General features: G+C 42.5%; 2 protein-coding genes across 3 annotated transcripts in view; both read left to right on the forward strand.

Annotated features, from left to right (window-relative positions):
• nol4lb (nucleolar protein 4-like b) overlaps positions 1–5,869 on the forward strand; it is a 93,962-nt gene extending 88,093 nt beyond the window's left edge. Inside the window, 1 exon segment of the mRNA XM_048240624.1 lies at positions 1–5,869. This exon segment is cut by the window's left edge and continues 578 nt beyond it. The gene's annotated coding sequence lies outside the window, so the exon portion shown is untranslated.
• Positions 5,870–6,333: 464 nt separating this feature from the next.
• Positions 6,334–17,157, forward strand: srms (src-related kinase lacking C-terminal regulatory tyrosine and N-terminal myristylation sites). 2 transcript variants are annotated; one of them, XM_048240627.1, is made up of 8 exons: positions 6,334–7,046; positions 8,459–8,580; positions 9,583–9,749; positions 11,259–11,406; positions 13,104–13,262; positions 14,430–14,611; positions 15,109–15,344; positions 15,532–15,670. In XM_048240627.1, exons 1-7 carry the CDS (start codon positions 6,700–6,702, stop codon positions 15,310–15,312), a joined length of 1,329 nt encoding a protein of 442 aa, XP_048096584.1. In that variant the 5' UTR covers positions 6,334–6,699; the 3' UTR covers positions 15,313–15,344; positions 15,532–15,670. The 2 variants fall into 2 exon arrangements, with proteins under 2 accessions (XP_048096584.1, XP_048096583.1); XM_048240626.1 differs by having other exon boundaries at positions 6,336–7,046; positions 15,188–15,344; positions 15,532–17,157.
• The last annotated feature ends 250 nt before the right edge of the window (positions 17,158–17,407 follow it).

Here is a 17,407-nt window from a genome sequence, read left to right on the forward strand (position 1 = left end):
GGGGCTGAAAAGAAAGAAACAGAAAAGAGAGAGGAAGAAACATTTAGTGGGCAACAATCCTCAGCCCCCACCTGTGCCCCTGACCCGTGTGGGTGAGTGATGTGGGCTCTGAAGCAGGATGCTATATACATGACGCCAGTGAGATTTACAAGACACCTCTCTTCACCTCCCTCCTCGAGAGAGAGCCCCTTACAAAAAGACTCCTCACATTATCAACTAAAACACTTTGTCTAACTGGAAAGTATAAATAATGTCCTTGTTTAATGTTTATTTTTTTTTGTTTGTTTGTTTTCTTCTTTTCTTGTGAGTGTGTGCGTGTGTGTGTGTGTGCACACATGTGAGCGTGTGCGTGTGTGAGCAAATGAAAGGAAAGAGTGAGAGACTTATGAACCTGCTGTAAATAATGCTCTCAGTGTCCTAAAGCACTTTCCCCCCTACTTCTCCAGACCTCGCCCTCTCCCTCCCAGTTCTCTCCCTGGGGAGGATCGCTTATCTTATGCATAAGGAGATGCCATTGCTACCACCCTGACCTCAAACACACCCCCACCCACCCACCCTTGAAAAAAAAAATACCTCAGATCTGCCGGGTCTTCTGTGTTCTCGACTCCTGGCCGACTTCACCAGAGCTGCTTTTAGAGGCTCAGGTGAGGGAAACGGGAGATTCAAGTGAAGGGTTTGGTCCAACAGCATTTCCGTGTTGTTTCATGTGTAAATATTGGCATCATTTTTTTGAGCTGAAGTGACTTGACTACCACTAGAAAGTTTGTGACGTCCCCACCCCCTTCACCGCCATGGTAACCTGATATCACTCATCCTCCCCCCTCCCCTAACCGGTCGTTGCCCCACCATCATCTCAGACTTGTGTTGTCTGTGGGACTTGGACTTTTTCTTTGAGGAGCCAATTGCACTTGCCATAGCCGGCCCAGCACAGCATATGGCTCTCCACATGAGCGGATGGGTCGGACCGCCCCATCACCTCGGATGCCAAATCTCTCTGTCCTCAGCGTGGCACACACCACGTCCTCTCCTTGGCTTTTGGCTCATCGCATCTAGCTTTTTTCCCCAACTCCCTATGCTTCATACCTTTTGCTTTGCCTCCCCTCCCTTACACTCCGCTCTCCTCTGCTCAGTAATGAGGGGTTTGGAGGACAGAGTCATCTGTCTCTTGTCTTTATATCTGTTGACTCAACAATTTTTTTCTTTTCTTTTAAAAAAACAAAATGGCCATTAATCCATGTTGCTGCTATGGACTGGACTCTAATTTGCCACAGACCTGAAACCTCAAGAAGTCAGGACCGCCAGCCTGCTGCACAACCAGACCACCTCAAGACCAAATCCATGGACCAAGACCATGAAGAGGCAGACGTGGGAGGAGAACTGATGAAACTGTAAAATCCGCAAGAAAAACTGATAGATGGGAGACTTGAAAGAAAAAAAATACTTTAGAAAAAAAAAGACAAAAAACTGCCGTCTACTTTTTTTTACTGTTGTTTTTTTCTGTGAAATTTCTATTTTCGTGGCTTGCAATGTGAGTTGGCATTCTTCTGTTGGTTTCACAGGGCTGTTTGCTTTTACTCTCTTATCTCTCTCGTGCGCTTATCCTTATTTCTTTGCTGTGAGAGAAAATATTGTGACACTTTGAAGTGAGCTCAGCTCCTAAGGTTCACACGTAACCCCCCTCCCAACCTCCGGCCCACAGTGGGTCAGGAGAGTCCTCTTGACCCATCACCTCAGCCTCCAGGAGGGCTACTCAGATCTTTGACCTATAGCGAATGAAATGGAAACTTTAATTTATTGATTCAATTCTTTTTTACATTTCATATGCCTGGTTTCCCCTCTTTTTGTTTGTTTTTCTTCTCAATGACAGTCGGGCTTGTAGGGGTTAACTGTCACATCACTGTTATCTTTTGCTCCCTTTTGCACACAGAACATGCAGCAGAGAAGCCCAGTGGCAGGCAGCTGAGGGAGGGAGGGTGGATGGTTGGTGTCACTGTTTATGTGGAGTGAGTAAGGGAAGAGTTCTCCATCTCACACCAGTGTGAGTCTGCTGAAGGGGGATAGAGTGTGACCGTGCAGTTGATAATCATAGCGTTCCTGACCGTCGGCAGTTGGGTTAACCCTCGCTAGGTGGGTGGCTCAGGTGTGATCACACTTACCTGCGGTCACCACATGCCAAGGTTAGGGCTCTGTCGAAAACAACTCGCATATGAGTGTGACTGAATGTGTGAGAGCTCATGTAGTCTTCAGAGTCACGTGTGTAGAGGCTCCGTGGCATTGCAAGCACCCACTGTGTCCCTGCACCATAGAGTTAAACACCCCTATCCTTACCCCATGCATGGGCATCCTATTTATGTGTGCGTCATTTCTTAGCCCGCGGCAACACATTTTGAAGAATTGAGAAGAGAAAATGTAATATATTTTATTTATGAAAAGTGGAATGGTTAAACGTACACAGTCGAAATGTGTGGGAGCTGTCTATTCTAAAATGCTGTTGGTAAAAAAAATGACAAAAGAAAATGAACAAAATATGCAAAAATGACCAGTCTGAGGCTACACCTCACTGTGTTCCCTCTCCCCGCCCCTCTTCCCTCCCCTGGTCCTTCACCTTGTCCCCTGTGTCAGCGGTGTGTGTGTGAGCGGTGATGCCACTGAATCATCTCTCCTCTCTCTTGTGTCTCCTCTCTCTTGTGACTCTCGCTCTGGTTTCCCTGTGGTGGCTCCATCCAGCGCTCTGTTTCAGCATTATCCAGCTCTCCCTTGGGTCGCTCTTTCATCTACGCATTGCAATGCACCATGGGAAGAGTAAGGCAGATAGCTGGGCGTGGCGGGAGGGAGAGAAGAAACATAAGAGTCTTATTTCTCATTCCTGTTTGACACAGATCAGGTGGCAGTCCCTGGAGTTTGGCAGGTTTTGTTAGTGCACAGAGATCGTATTACTACCCTGCAAATCAGACTAAGAGATATTCCCCGTCTATATATGCGCTCTGTGTTCTCCAGACTGCTGAGCCTCGTGGTATTCATGAGCTCTGGATTAATATATCCCCCACATACACTGTCACTTTCCAATTCTCTGTGTCCTAGTCTCACTGTATTCTCTTACATACACATACATATACACTGTCTCTCACTCACTCATGCGCACACACACATACACACAAATAGTATGTAAGCTCTCTGTGTCACTCGACAGACAGTCTGTCTCCCACTTTCCTTAATACACACACACAGCCAAATATACTCGTATTCATACATACATTCAGTCTCTTGCCATCCCTCTCCGTCTCTTCCCTCAAGAGACTGCCCTTGTAATGTCAGTTATGTTGAGCGATGGATTGGGCAAGGGGAGATAGGGTAGTGGTTTTGGATGCAGCCTTCTCTTCATCCAGTGCTTTAGGCAAGCTTGGCCCAGAGTGATGGATGGATCCCCCCCACCCCCAACAACCCCTTACCCTTTACCACCCCCACCCTACTAAGGAAATGACATTGTCAAGCGCTGCTGCTGAATTTCTCTAACCTCACATGCCACTAAGCTCTGCTACAGTTTAACCGAGAAGGAATTTAAAAAGAAAAAAGTCAGATACAAGTTGTGTATTTGTTTGAAAAGAAAAGACAAGGGACGACAGTTTAAAAAAAATCATCAGAGAAAAGGTCGATAGAGGCAAGATTTTTTAGTGAAGAGGCTCGTGCTAAATACTCCATTCAGAACTATCCTGCACCTCCTTTCCCATTTGCGCGTTTTCTCGTTTTCACGGACAGCTACTTCAAGAAAACAAACTGTTCAAAATGAACATTGAAAAAAAATCTAGGCAGAAGACAATCTTGGAAAGGTGTATCTTCACTGTTTGATTTCCACTCCTCTTTCTGTGTGCAGCTATAGTATACAGTGTGTCTTGGAGACCGCAGAGTATTTTAGCCATAATCAGAGCATTCTTACTCAGATTTCTGACTCTTCAGGACCTCTGGAGGACTAATAGTTGGCCCCACTGTCGACACCTTTTTAAACATGATTTCTATTTTTATTAGTGTAACAGTTATTATTACGATTATTATTATTTTATAAATACTTTTTTTGTATTGCAAGTAAGTGGTCTTTTCAGAGATATTTTGTACAATATCAACATCACAAGTGACGTTACTCTGTATGCCTATATACATTCCAAACCAGGATGTCAAAACTCTTAGCAGTCTGCCTGAACAGTGTCACAGAGGCCTGCTGCTCATTGGTGGACAGTCTCCTCCAAGCACACAGGACATTTATACCACACAAAGTTGTTGACCTGACTATAGTGTTGTTATGTAACACAATAGGATATTTGCATTTTGGCCCAACTTACATCAAAACCACACAACAAGATGAAATGATAGACTATTAGTTAAGCAGTACTCCCTCTAGAGGCGTGTTGGAGAACTGTGGACGGATGTGTCCTCAGCCAAATTGCTGTGTGCTTGCTGTACAGGTGTGGAAATTCACCAGGGAGCTGTGGAGCTTATCTTATCTTGTGCCCTGATGAGGGCAGGGCCAACAAACACACACACACACACACACACATTAAGGGACTGTCCAACTAGACATTTCAGGAGGGGTATGCAGGAGTGACGCTTGTCGGGGACACCTGCTAGTGAACACACACTCTTAATGGTCTGCTTTGGTCAGATGTGTAGCTCAGCAAAAACAAAAAGATGAACAGAAAAACATACACAGCCGAGAAAGAAATGTAACTTTTTATTTTTCTATCAAGGGCAGTGTATAGCTGAAGTCCAGTCGCAAAATTATTTTCCGACCATTGTCTTTGTCATTTGATGGTATTGTGGATTACTTTTGTTTTCTTTTTTCTTTGATTTCCTTCCCTGTTATATCTTACTGCACCAGAAACCAACAGTCTGGGTTCTGCTTTGACTTTGTAACTAATACCAATGTGAAAAGAAAAAAAAACTGTAATTCCCCTTCATTTTGGACTCAGTGGAAGTGTGATGTTTACATGTACAGACTTTTGAAATTCTCTTCTTTTATCAGGTTTGTTTTGATTTGTTTTTGTTTGTCACATACAACTCCTTTCCCTCGATGACCCCAGTCTGTAGTTTAATTTAAATCTGATTACATGTTCATTGAAGGGAAATGGGACTAAATGTGTCTGAAACCTGGTTCATAGACACCACAATGGGAAGAGGACTTGAGCTGATCAGGGTTGAGCCACTGGATGTCCTTGCCTTGTAGACACGCTCCTGCCTCAGTCAACATAGCCTGGGTGCTGTGGCCTTAAACTAGCCAGGCGCCTACCACTCGCCAATACTCATAGAGTCTGCTATTCAAATAATGTATAAGCCATTGACACACCCTAACCCATACAGGGTTTCTAGTGTTAAATACAAATAATCCATGTTGTAAAACAGCAGACTATAAAACCTCAGGAAAATTAGAACATTTTTTAGTGTATAAATGTCTTATTGAAGCCCCATTTCCCTCTTTGATACCATTTAAATTATATTAAATAATTATTCTTTTTTTATATTTATTGTGTTAACAGTGGATATTTTTTCCAGTACATGTGGCTGAATACTTAAATTCTTTAGAAAACAAGTGTTGATAAATATATATGTGAAACAACTTAAAAAAAAGATTGAGAAAAAAGATGAAAAACTCCATTTCTGTTTGTTTCAATGCAAAACAGCATGGGCGGCTCTTTGACCTAACATATCAATTTGATTACTGAAGAATCCAATGATTTGAAATCAAGCTTTCTTCATTGTGATGTCACGGCTTTGGTAAAAATGTTTCATTACATCAAATTGTGAATTCTTTTTTTCCTCCCAAGCTGTACCTCACAAAGCTAAATATACTAATAAAACTGTGTGCTATATATCAAACAGATTTCTGTGTACTGTGTCTTAAGTTTCAGCAGAGTGGAACTTTTTGGAGATGCCCTCACATTTTATAGCACAAACAACAATAGAAGCAAATGCCGACATAACAGGCCCCGTTCGTAACAGAATGAATAGAAGCGAATAAGCAATGTTGCATCTTATTAGGTCTTATCTAAATATCCTTAGAATTTTTGGGAGACTTAATTTACATACAACTGAATTTCGTCTTAGTGTTTCAGTTGTTAGATGGATAAAGCGCACGATGACGCACAGGTGCAGAGTCGGTGGGAGACGCAGAGGAGGGAAGCCGCGCCAAAGACACTGTGTAGCCGCTATGGTATTCTGCTACCATCCCTATTGACTTAAAAATCAAGCCTTAAAAATGACGATGGTTGCAGTGGTTAGTGAAAGAGCAGGAGCAGGTTATCCCCTGGGAGTCCTTGCCTATGTCTTTAAGGATGACGTTCACAAGACAAACCACAGTGAGCACCCTCCCTCGGCAGGCTCAATGAAATGTATTTCTCAGCTCAGCCTCTCGAAATTACACTCCACTAAACAACATGCCGTTTCCGCATTCCCACGACGCGCTTAGTTCTGTGAATGTGATCCATCCAAACGCAGAACCGGTTCCACCTGATCCCCAACTGCTGTGAAGTGCACTGCGAAAAAACGAAGAAGGGACATCACAGTAGTGCTGTGTAGCGTCGTTCAACGATCTGAGGAGATAGCCTACTGTAAAAGAGCACTGATTCATTTTTACTTTTAACGTCGTGTTCAGCCCACGCATACTCTGGATACCTCCGCCGTTGCCGCGAGAGCCCGAGGAATCGGCTTGGGATGGAGGACTGTTGTCGCACTTGTATGCCATGTTGTAGTAGGATATGGAACTGGATATGGCCCGAATTTCACTATCCGAACATAACACGACCAGCAGAAATCCGGACAGTCTCAGGTGATATCAGTGTCCCAGCTCCCAAGAAAAAGCCAACGCAGCTTTATGCGGCTTTGTTTGATTTCGAAGCCAGGAGCGAGGAGGAGCTCACTGTGAAAGAAGGTGATAAACTGTCGGTCATCGAAAAGCGGGGTGATTATGTGCTTGCCAAAAAACTTACCGGCACATTGGAGTCAGGACTACTACCGGCTAACTATGTAGCTTTGGTTCAAGATGAATTTGCAAAATACAAGTGAGTAACAACATAGGCCTTAGTGCTGAGATGTTGCCTTTAAATGTCAACAGTGAGGATGCCAAGGACATTTTTACCCTTTGATTTCATTCTGGGAATTAACGTGTGATTGAAAGAAAACATAACCAGGTGTGTTAAAACTTAACCGACCAAATTGACTATTCATAATAGGTCTATAAGGTCACTTATGAAGAGGTAACTAAGCTTGCATATCAATAGTCTAACTGTACCAAAGTTCTTTCTGACTATCATTATGAAGAGAATAGGTGCTACAGAAGGTTCAGGTCCTGCTCAAAATATTAACCAATCTGAAGTGTGTCAAGGGATTTAGCACAAACCAGCCCACGTTTGAAGTTGCATGCAAAGTCTCTGTATGTTTTTGTAATATCATACTGGAAAGGGAAGGCCACTTAATTGCCAGTCATGCATCTATCCATGCATCTAGGGCCTACACTGTTGGTTTGACTCAAACCGTTTGAGAGCCTTACCTGCATCATGCAGTTTCAGCGAAACCTGAACTTCATTGGGGCCATGCAAAAACAGGGTGTGTGCGTGTGCCTTAAGCCACACCCATATTTACTCTTTACACAGGTGATGATGTCAGGTCGTTGGCCCGTTTCAAAAGCTTTTCCATGATGAGCAGCTCTCACCAAGTCTTGTGTAGCAACATTACAGCTTTAGTTTCAAACTCAAAGCGAATCTAAAATAATCTACTGAATATGTCACTATGGGACACATTCACAGAACAAAACTGAAGTTTCATGTAAGCATTCAGAGCTAGGGTTTCTATTTTTAATATAATAGCTCATGGAAATTATTTCAAAGACTACAGTAAGTAGAGCTGAAACAACTGAAAAAAATTGCGCTGTTACAAAACATGCTCTGTGTAATAGTCTAGGCCAGCTCTTTTCCACTTGCAGTGAATTTAGAACATTAACCAAATATGCATTTCCCAATAACATAATTGTGCAATGCCTGTGCCTGCCTGTGATTTTGAATATCTCATTGTTACCATATTGGTTTCACAACAATACACTAAGGAAACGCGCCCTGTGAACACACTGGTACAGAGTTCGTACCATGGCATGTCATGGCTGTGAAATCTCTATAATCTGCTGACTATCAGTAAGGTCAAATTTCATGTCATCATGGAACAGTGTTATCAGCTGAACCCGCTCCCTCTAGATGCAGTAAGTAAGCCACTTAATTTGCATCTTGAATTTTACACACGTGGTTCAAACGGACGTGCAAAACCTGTCAATGATTTAATACATATGAATGTAAAGGATTGCAGATCTTTGCTAAATTAAACTGTTCTCCATCAGCTGATAGCACAAGGGGCTGCACTTGTGCCTCTGTGTTTGTGTATGTTTAAGGCTCTTGTCTCTCTCTGCATGTGTGCTGGTGTGAAGATGGTACTATGGGAACATCAACAGACAGAAGGCTGAAAAACTTCTCCTGGCCCAACAGAACAAGAATGGCTCTTTCTTGGTGCGCATCAGCGAGAGCCACAGCGACGAGTACACCATCTCAGGTGAGCACTCCTTGCTTTCGTAAAGCTGACATGGTCTCTCCATCCCGCTGGTCGCCTCATGCATCATACTTGGGCTGGAGGCTGGGACAGACATCAGAGCTGGTAATTGATGAAAGCCCCACTGGGATTGGTTATTACCACACGGTCTCTTGCTTCACCGTAGCACTCTGAATCCTTTGTTTTCTCTTGCCTCATTTACACACTTTATTCCATCCCTCATTATTTCTCTCTTAATGAAACGCACTCTGCCTGAGAAATGCTATTCAGCATTTCTTGCTCATTTCTCTCTCTCTCTCTCTCTCTCTTCAGCATTTCTTGCTAGTCTCTCTCTCTCTCCTTCCTCTCTCTTTCCTTGCATCTCTTTTCAGCCCCTCTGCAGAACCCATCTTGTGAGCTTCACCATGCCCCCCCACCTTACTCTTGCATTGGCCACTTTGATCCCAATGAGTCTCCTCCGCTGTGAGCCTCCCCTCTCCTCTTTCCCTGGCATTCTATTCTACTGCCCCATATTCTGCACTGCCGTTTCCCTCTCTGTCTGAAATGTAGGTCAGCAGGGCCTCTATTCACCAGGAGCCATTCTCACACTATTACGCCCAGTTTATTACTGTCATGAGCAGGGAGTATTCCTGGAGTCCAGCCCTGAGTGTTTTTAAAATGCCACTTCAGAATGCAGTGTGAATTAGTCTTGTTCTTTTGCATCGCTAAACCAGTGGATTATTGTGTTTATAATAAAACTGACAGAAGGATGTAGCAAGACCAATGGGTGTATTACAGCTCCTTAGCAGGTTATGTGCTCACACGTGATTCACCGCAGCAGGTCTGGTTCTCCACTAGAGGGAGGAAGGGAATCAGTTCACTAGACTGGGCCAAGGCTGTACAGAAGGGGAGAACATCAATAAATACACATCTCCCTTCAAATGCCATATCAATCAATACACACACACACACACACACACACACACACACAATGTGATTCATTTTTATGTTTTTGTCCCCCAACAGCCAGAAATGAAGGCCAAGTGTATCATTTTCGTATACGCCGGTCAGCGATTGGTGCCTACTTTGTGTCTGACAAGATCTCCTTCGCCACTCTGGACGAGCTTATCCGGTACTACCAGAGCAACAGCAAGAGCCTGGGCTGTCCCCTGGACCAACCGTGTGTTCAGCAGGTATGCCCAGAAACAGTGTTTCTAAGCACAGCTGTACCCACATGTGCAGCAGTGTTGCACATGTGCTTGGACATATATAGCATCCATCCATGTGTGAAAAGGGTGGTTAAAAGACTTAAATATAATGGAAACCATGTCACATTTTTTTGCACATTTATTTTAGCATACACAGCGTACCTTTTTAGGTCAGGCTTTTTCGTTTGTCATTTAATTTGGGGTCAGGGCGGCCATGTTAGGGCAATGTCATGGCTGTAGCTGCTATGCCCCTCCCCGTGTTTTTGTATTGATCGGCCTTGTTTTTATTTATTTATTTAATTGGCAGAAGGCCTCGTCGTGACTCCAGACTCTTCTCTCTTCCTTTCCAGGGGAGACGCTAAGACTGAGTCACTGAGGCAGTGGACAGAGTGACATACACTCTCTCTCTCTCATACACACACACACACACACATATATACAGTATATATACAGTATATATATCGTGTGTATATGAATATATATCACATATATATTCAGTTTCATCTCATGTCACTTACTGTTGCAACTGATATTGCAACTTATTGTTTTGAGCCCAATTATTTAGCATTTCATGTGATTTTTGTCTATATGACATTTGAAGTATGTTATATGACAATTATGGTCCAATTTATTGAATCAAATCTAAAAGTTTTTCTGATTTGTCTGAAGATTGTGGTAGATATTTAGATATTTATTGAGATTGAGCGCTGAAATTGAAGAACAATGTTACATAAGCTCTTTACATTATGATCAAGTCCAATCATTTCTCCATTAGTCTTTTGTAGGTGTAGGTCTACAGTGGTATTGTATTATATGGATAATCTGCATACAAAAGTACTTTTTAAAAACAATTAATAATTTCTACTCTGTTATGCACTTTTTTTAAACAATGGGTTTGAAATACATTTCTAACACTGTATTTTAAATTTCATATTTTAGTAATATTTTACAGTTTTTGAATAAATGTGCAGATGTTTTCCCAATATATTGTATTCTGTCATGTCCTTGTTGTGGTCCTTTGTTTGATCATGTCAACCATACAGAGAGACATATTCTCTTTATCAAACCCCTTTGCAATCGGTCCATATGATCACCCTTAGCCATTATTGTGCTGCTGAATGGGTGATTGTTATCGCCTGCCATGAAACTAACCTCTACCTTTGCTGACACAGTAAATATTCCCCCAGCCTCCTTATTGTGTACATACTGTAAGAGCTCACACCTTCAACAAAGACAAATGTCCTATCTGTCTCTCTAATGACCTTCGCTCAAAGTGTATTCATCATGCCTGAATCACTAAAAAAAATAAGAGTGCTGTATATGTGTAACTCTTTACATGTGTTGGTGTTACACTATAATGAGAAGTCTAAATATGGTACTAGCAGGTAATGAATCGACTAACTGAAACTGACTGCACCTGGGGCTGCTGTTTGTCCTCATGCTGCAGCACAGCTGTGCTTCAGCGGGCTATAACCATGTCTCTCCGGTTTCTAGCGGGAGCTATTCGACATGGAGCCATGGGAGCGGCCGCGGGAGGAGTTCAAGCTGCAGCAGAAGCTGGGGGAGGGGCACTTTGGAGAGGTGTGGGAGGCAGCATGGACCAGCAAGAACCAGAAGGTGGCCATCAAGATGCTAAAACAAGGTTAGTGTTGGAGCACAAGCACCTGGGAAAGAGCTAAGATGTTCTGTTGGATGACTGATGTTCACTAATATTCACTGAGAGATTGGTATATATATTCTGTTCATTCATGACATGTAAGAATTACTGTATCAGTTTGTCTCTTCTATTAGGACACAAAGAATGAAAAAGCTATTCTGGTGTTCAGGATGAACACACACACACACTGAATGGTGTTTTCAGTGCATAGCCACATTCTGCTGGATTCTGGGAACTCTCCCAGAATCCTGCTTGTAGGCCTCATTTGACCCAGTGCAAAACTACAGCAATTGTTTAATGAATGTGTGTAGCATCAGTAGTAGTAGGAGAGGCCATATTTGCCCAAAAATGTATTGATACCATCACTTCTAACCTCTTACCGACCTAAATTGATTTTAATATCTAAATGGTACGGCATTTATTTCAGATATTGCTCAGTTTATATATTTTAAATCGTATAGCCCAGTCCTCTGCGAGAGTCGTCTCTATTATAACCCCCCCCCCACACACACACACACACTGACTTTAGACCCTAGTAAATTGTTGCCTACAGCAGGAACCACATGGTATGGCACCTGCTTCTCCATGCATGTTTGCCCAAGTTAGACAGACAGGTTTTTCAAAAGAGGAAGATGGCCCTATTGTGAGTTTTTCTCAGCAGAAAAATACCACTTTGTTTTCCTTCTCCTTAAATGAGATACCACAAAGCTTTGATTCAGTTTTTCAATTTGCATATTCCTCTAAAAATGCCTTGAAATGAGAATGCAGCAGTCTGTGAGCTATGACGGCACTCTTGTGGAACGTAGGCCTGTCTGATGTACAGCACAGCAATAAAGCTGCACCTTCCTGAGTAAATAAGCACTCTTTCACCCAGCCAGCCATAACATTAAATAGACGTACTCCCAGAGACTGTTTTTGTGTAAGAGGGTGAAATTTGAGTTTTTAGTTGTTCAACCACCATTGGAATAACAGATTGCCATTTTAGAGGTCTGAAGCTCAGCAGCAAGGTAGACAGAGGAAGTATTGTTGGGTCTGGATAGAAAAGCATGCTCACGTCACTGCTGTGGTTCTTTTGTTAGCTGGTTTTATAAAAATAAAATGGAAGGACGATGTGGTTTCATGTATGTCCTTAAGAGTTCTCATAGCTGTCAGTTCCTGAACAGACAAACATGTTTATCTAGGCACAATATATGCTAATTTGAGATTATTTAATGGCAGATTGGTTGAAAGTCACAATGGTTTATAGGGCTGCAAATATTAATCGTTAACTTGTCAACTATTAAATACACCGCTAACTATTTTGTTAATCGGTTATTTTTTTGACAAAATTACCTCAAAATTCTCTGATTGCAGCTTCTTAGACTTGAATATTTTCATCTTTACTTACTCTAAATATCTTTGCTGTGTGGACAAAACAAGATATTTGAGGATATAATCTTGGGATTTTGGAAACACAACATCTTTCCACCATGTGTTTATTGATCAAACAACTAATCGATTAATCAAGAAAATAATCTGATTAAACAGATTAATTGACTATGAAAAGAATAATTAGTTGCAAGATTAATAAAAAGATTAATTGACTCTGAAAATAATGGTTGTAGCCCTAATGGTTTGATAAGTCTGTGACTTCGCTGTTTGTTTGACTGGCCCCTCTCTCTCCATGTGTGTGTGTGGACCAGAGGACACCAAGCAGGATGAGTTCATAAAAGAGGTGCACGCGCTGAAGAACCTGCACCACCCCAAACTCATCCAGCTGCTGGCCATGGTCTCCCGCGGCGAGCCTGTCTACATTGTCACCGAGCTCATGAGCAAGGGCAGCCTCAAGTCTTACCTGGCCAGTGAGTACATAACTTCTGGCATCTCTCTATCAATCAATCAATATATCTATCTATCTATCTATCTATCTATCTATCTATCTAGCTCTGGAGTCAGACAATCCTTGCTTCAAAACACCAACAATAGCAGCAGCTCTGATAGCCTGGTGGAAATTCCATCATATCACAAACACTTCACTGGCATCATCCAAATTGACTCCTATTTGGAATAACCCAGATTTAACAGTTAACAAGAAACCACTTTATTTCGACACATGGATAAAAAAGGGCATCCAACTCCTGTTTCGTAAAAATAAACTGTTCACATTTGCTCACTTGGTCCAGAAACATGGCATTGAGAGTAAATATTTCTTGGAATATCTACAAGTGAAATCATCCATTCAATCAAAAATCAACCTTCAGAACATAACTTAGGCCTTCTGTATTAGGGAATGGTGAATAACTAATTGGCGGCGGTTCATCTTCTGTCTTGCTGCCTTCCTGTGTTTAGGTTTACAGTAAATGAAGAGCCACGCTTAAATATGCGTAGGCCTCTCAGCTGCTGTTGGCTTTGACCCAAATTAGGATGATGGATGACTGTCTCTGTCTCCACCTTGCTCCATGTCGTCTTCGGCAGAGAGAGGGGTGGATTTTTGTACTCTCTTGAGCAGCTTTTGTAAATAATTAAGAAACGCCGCACTGCATAAGAGGATGATCAAGATGAGTCACGTGAGTCCCAGGGGAAAGTTTGAGAGCTCAAAGCACAAAAATGGGAAACAACAACCATTTCTGCATGCAAGCACATTTTCAGCAATGCTTTACGGAACTGTGTTTTACTGACATATTAATCCATATATTCATTTATAAATGACGTTACACCTACGCCATGCATGACCAAAGAAGTACCAATAGTTGCTCAAGAAATTAAATATGATGTTCATTGCATAATATTATATTAAATGTGTAATCAGATCAGTTACATTACCTACCATGTATTACTGCACTTATAAATACCTATTCATGCAGTTAATCATTTCAGGTAATGAATATTTAATGCACAACATTAATGCTATCATTTATGACCTAGTGTTCATATGTCTGATCTTTTATGGGGGACACGGTCCAGTGTTTCAGTGCTGTGCTTACAGTGTGTTGCTAATGACTTTCATCTTGTGTGCTGTCTGCTTTCAGCCCCCGAAGGTCAGATTCTGACCTCTGCCCATCTCATCTACATGGCCAGCCAGGTGGCGGAGGGCATGGCCTACCTGGAGGACCGGCACATCGTCCACCGCGATCTGGCTGCCAGGAACATCCTGGTCGGTGATGACCTCATCTGCAAAGTTGCCGACTTTGGTCTGGCTCGCATCATAAAGGTGATCATGACAGACAGGCCGTGCAGTGATGGGTAATGTCCCGGCAGCACCAAGTTGTTGTTCTTGCTGGGAAAGGGAAACGTCTCATGTTAAACAGGGTCACAAAGTCAATGATTCCCTCAGCTAATTGCTAGAAGGCCAGAGGTCAGTGATAGCAGAGGCATAAACCTTGATGCGCTCATGTCTGTACCGGCTCCTAGTGTCAAATGAAAAGCCTGTCATACTAGACTTATGTAAACCACCCTGAGAAGACATAATCAGGGCGTATAGGTCTCAGGGGCCTACATTCAGGCACGGGCAAGATTGTTTAAGATTTGAATATTTCTGATAATTTCAGCCACAGAAATGTTCTGTGCTTTAAGCCCTGCATAATCTAATGCTCTTATCTATTAACTTATTCTATTTCCTAGTACTTTATTCTGTTACCTTTCATCTATTACCTATTATCTATTACCTATAACCGTATTCTAAGGTAATTCGTTTTTGTTATTATTAAGGCTAGTTGGTGGCTAGTTTTGGAGATGCTGAGGGGTTCTGAGAGGTTAAAGCTCCTCTGCGCTGCTGGTTGGTTTGCAGGACAGCGTGTACACGGCCAGCAGAAGCACAAAGATCCCTGTGCGCTGGACGGCCCCCGAGGCGGCCCTCTACCAGCGATTCTCTGTCAAGTCAGACGTCTGGTCCTTTGGCGTGCTGCTCTATGAGATGATGTCACGAGGGAAGATGCCATACGATGGTGGGTAGATGTGTGTGTCTGTGTACGTGTATGTCTGTGTGCGTGCAGAGGATTGCCAATTCTGGCATTTTCCATCTGGTGAAATACAATGTGAAGTGAAGTCACTCTCTCTTCCTTTTTTTTACTAATAAGTTTTACTTTCACAACCAACCCCTACCCCCCTCTCCCCACAATCTCACACCTTCAGGGAAAAGTAATAAGGAGGTGCTTGAGATCCTGGCATCGGGCTACCGGTTACCCAGTCCGCACAAGTGCCCGCCCAACATCTATCGCATAATGCTGGAGTGCTGGAATCCAGAGCCCTCGAAGCGTCCATCCTTCCACGCCTTGCACAGCCAGCTGGATAACATCTACTCCAGACTCTACTTCAAAACCATAGAAGTGTAAACGTCGTGGAGCGCGGACCAGTGGAGAAGAAAATCAGAAATGGAAATGGGATGAGGTCGAGAGAGAGACAGAGACAGAGAGACCTGTTTTAAGGGACTGTATGGAGTCACTATATCACCAGTATATGCAAATGGACACTTTTTTGTGATGGCGTAGTGGTGTCCATTTTTACCTTTATAATATATTTCACTTACTTGTGTTTCCTAAAGGTCAGTCCCAGGCTTTTATTTAATTCATTTGTTTTTAAATGAGGTTATGTGCAATAACAAGCCTGCAGCTACTCCATGCTTTCTCTCATGGTGTCCAAGGGTGAAGGGTGGGTGGGGAGGGGCACTGGAGTATGAGTGGGTCTAATTAGAGTAGTAGTCTTAGCAAAGCTGGCATCCGGTTCAATACAAACGAGCTTGAGAGGTATTACTCATAATATAGATCTGAGGTTGAGATGTTTCAGACATGATGGTCTGTTGAGCTCCAAAGTTAGCTGTGAGTCACCCATCATTCCCTGGCTTGTTCAAGGTTTTTTTTAAGGTGCACTCCAGCTACATTTAAATGGACTGACTTTCCATCAAATTTGCTTTTGATTGAAGTAGTGTTCTATTTTTAGTGGACATAAAAGGACGGCTCTGGACTGAGCACTGGTGCATCGCGAGAGTATCCTTAGTAACACGCAGACTGAGGAGGAGTGACTGAGTTATAGGCGTTACTTTATGAGTGCATATTTTGAGAGGAGGTTTATCATTTGCATTTTAACACATAAGAAATGTGTGATTCAGTGGTGGACTGCTTTGCATAGACCTTTGAAACCCCATTAGTTCTGGAGTGCACTTTTCACCAGAGAGAGGATCTAACGCAGAATGTTACAGTGCTGGAATTGGGCGAATCCCCTCAGCATCGAAGGCCAGCAGACAGGTCATCAGAAGAGAGCCAATGTTTACAGAGAACTCACGTGCCAGCCGTGGACTTTCTCACCACACCCATACAGACACTCACGCACATATGTACACACTCCTCTGGGTTGGTGTGAAAAGCAGGAGTTCTAGCCATTTAGAGTCTTTATTAAGGAAATGTAGCTGAATATGGCATGTTGGTTTGTGCATGGTTGCATATGGTGGTTGAAGTGTTTAAGTGACCCTTAAAAGGGGTATTATAAATGTATATTTAATAATAAATAATGAAATCTGTGGAGCAATGCAAAGGTGTTAAAAATGGAAGGACATACTGTATATGGACTATAAATGGAAGCACAGGAGCCATACAATCAAATTCTTCCTTATATTTTCTGTTCTTCCAACTTGTCAAATGACTTTTAGTCTTCCTGAAGATGTGTCTGTCAAAGAAATTTTGCTTTTGCCAACGACCTTCTGAAGCAAGTCATGAGTTGTCAATATGAAATTAATATTTTTCAATAAATGTTGACCAACATGTACCTCTATACTGTATTTCTTGTTATTGTGCGGAGAAGATTGATGAGTCACCAGGTTATTGCATGATATAATCGTATAGTTTTTTTGAGCTATACCTAACTTTTTGTAAGGCTATTTGACACCATTAGTTCAAGTGTGGTTTCAGTGGGGTTTCACTTCGAAACCTCGCCTGATAGGCCTACTAAAATTACAGAAGTTAGCCATCTTACTCAGACGTCCATGTAGGCGTGGTGGACAGGAGGAAGTTTTTCT

This window comes from Alosa alosa, chromosome 4 (genome assembly GCF_017589495.1).
Source record: "Alosa alosa isolate M-15738 ecotype Scorff River chromosome 4, AALO_Geno_1.1, whole genome shotgun sequence".
In the NCBI taxonomy this organism is placed as follows: domain Eukaryota; kingdom Metazoa; phylum Chordata; class Actinopteri; order Clupeiformes; family Clupeidae; genus Alosa; species Alosa alosa.

What these genes read in the sequence shown, in the direction of transcription:
- srms (XM_048240626.1), top strand. Translation starts at nt 6,700, where the DNA reads ATGGAGGACTGTTGTCGCACTTGTATGCCATGTTGTAGTAGGATATGG. An exon ending in ACCAACCGTGTGTTCAGCAG is followed by an intron (nt 9,750 to 11,258) that starts GTATGCCCAGAA and finishes TCCGGTTTCTAG; the next exon opens with CGGGAGCTATTCGACATGGA. An exon ending in GTCTGGCTCGCATCATAAAG is followed by an intron (nt 14,612 to 15,187) that starts GTGATCATGACA and finishes GTTGGTTTGCAG; the next exon opens with GACAGCGTGTACACGGCCAG.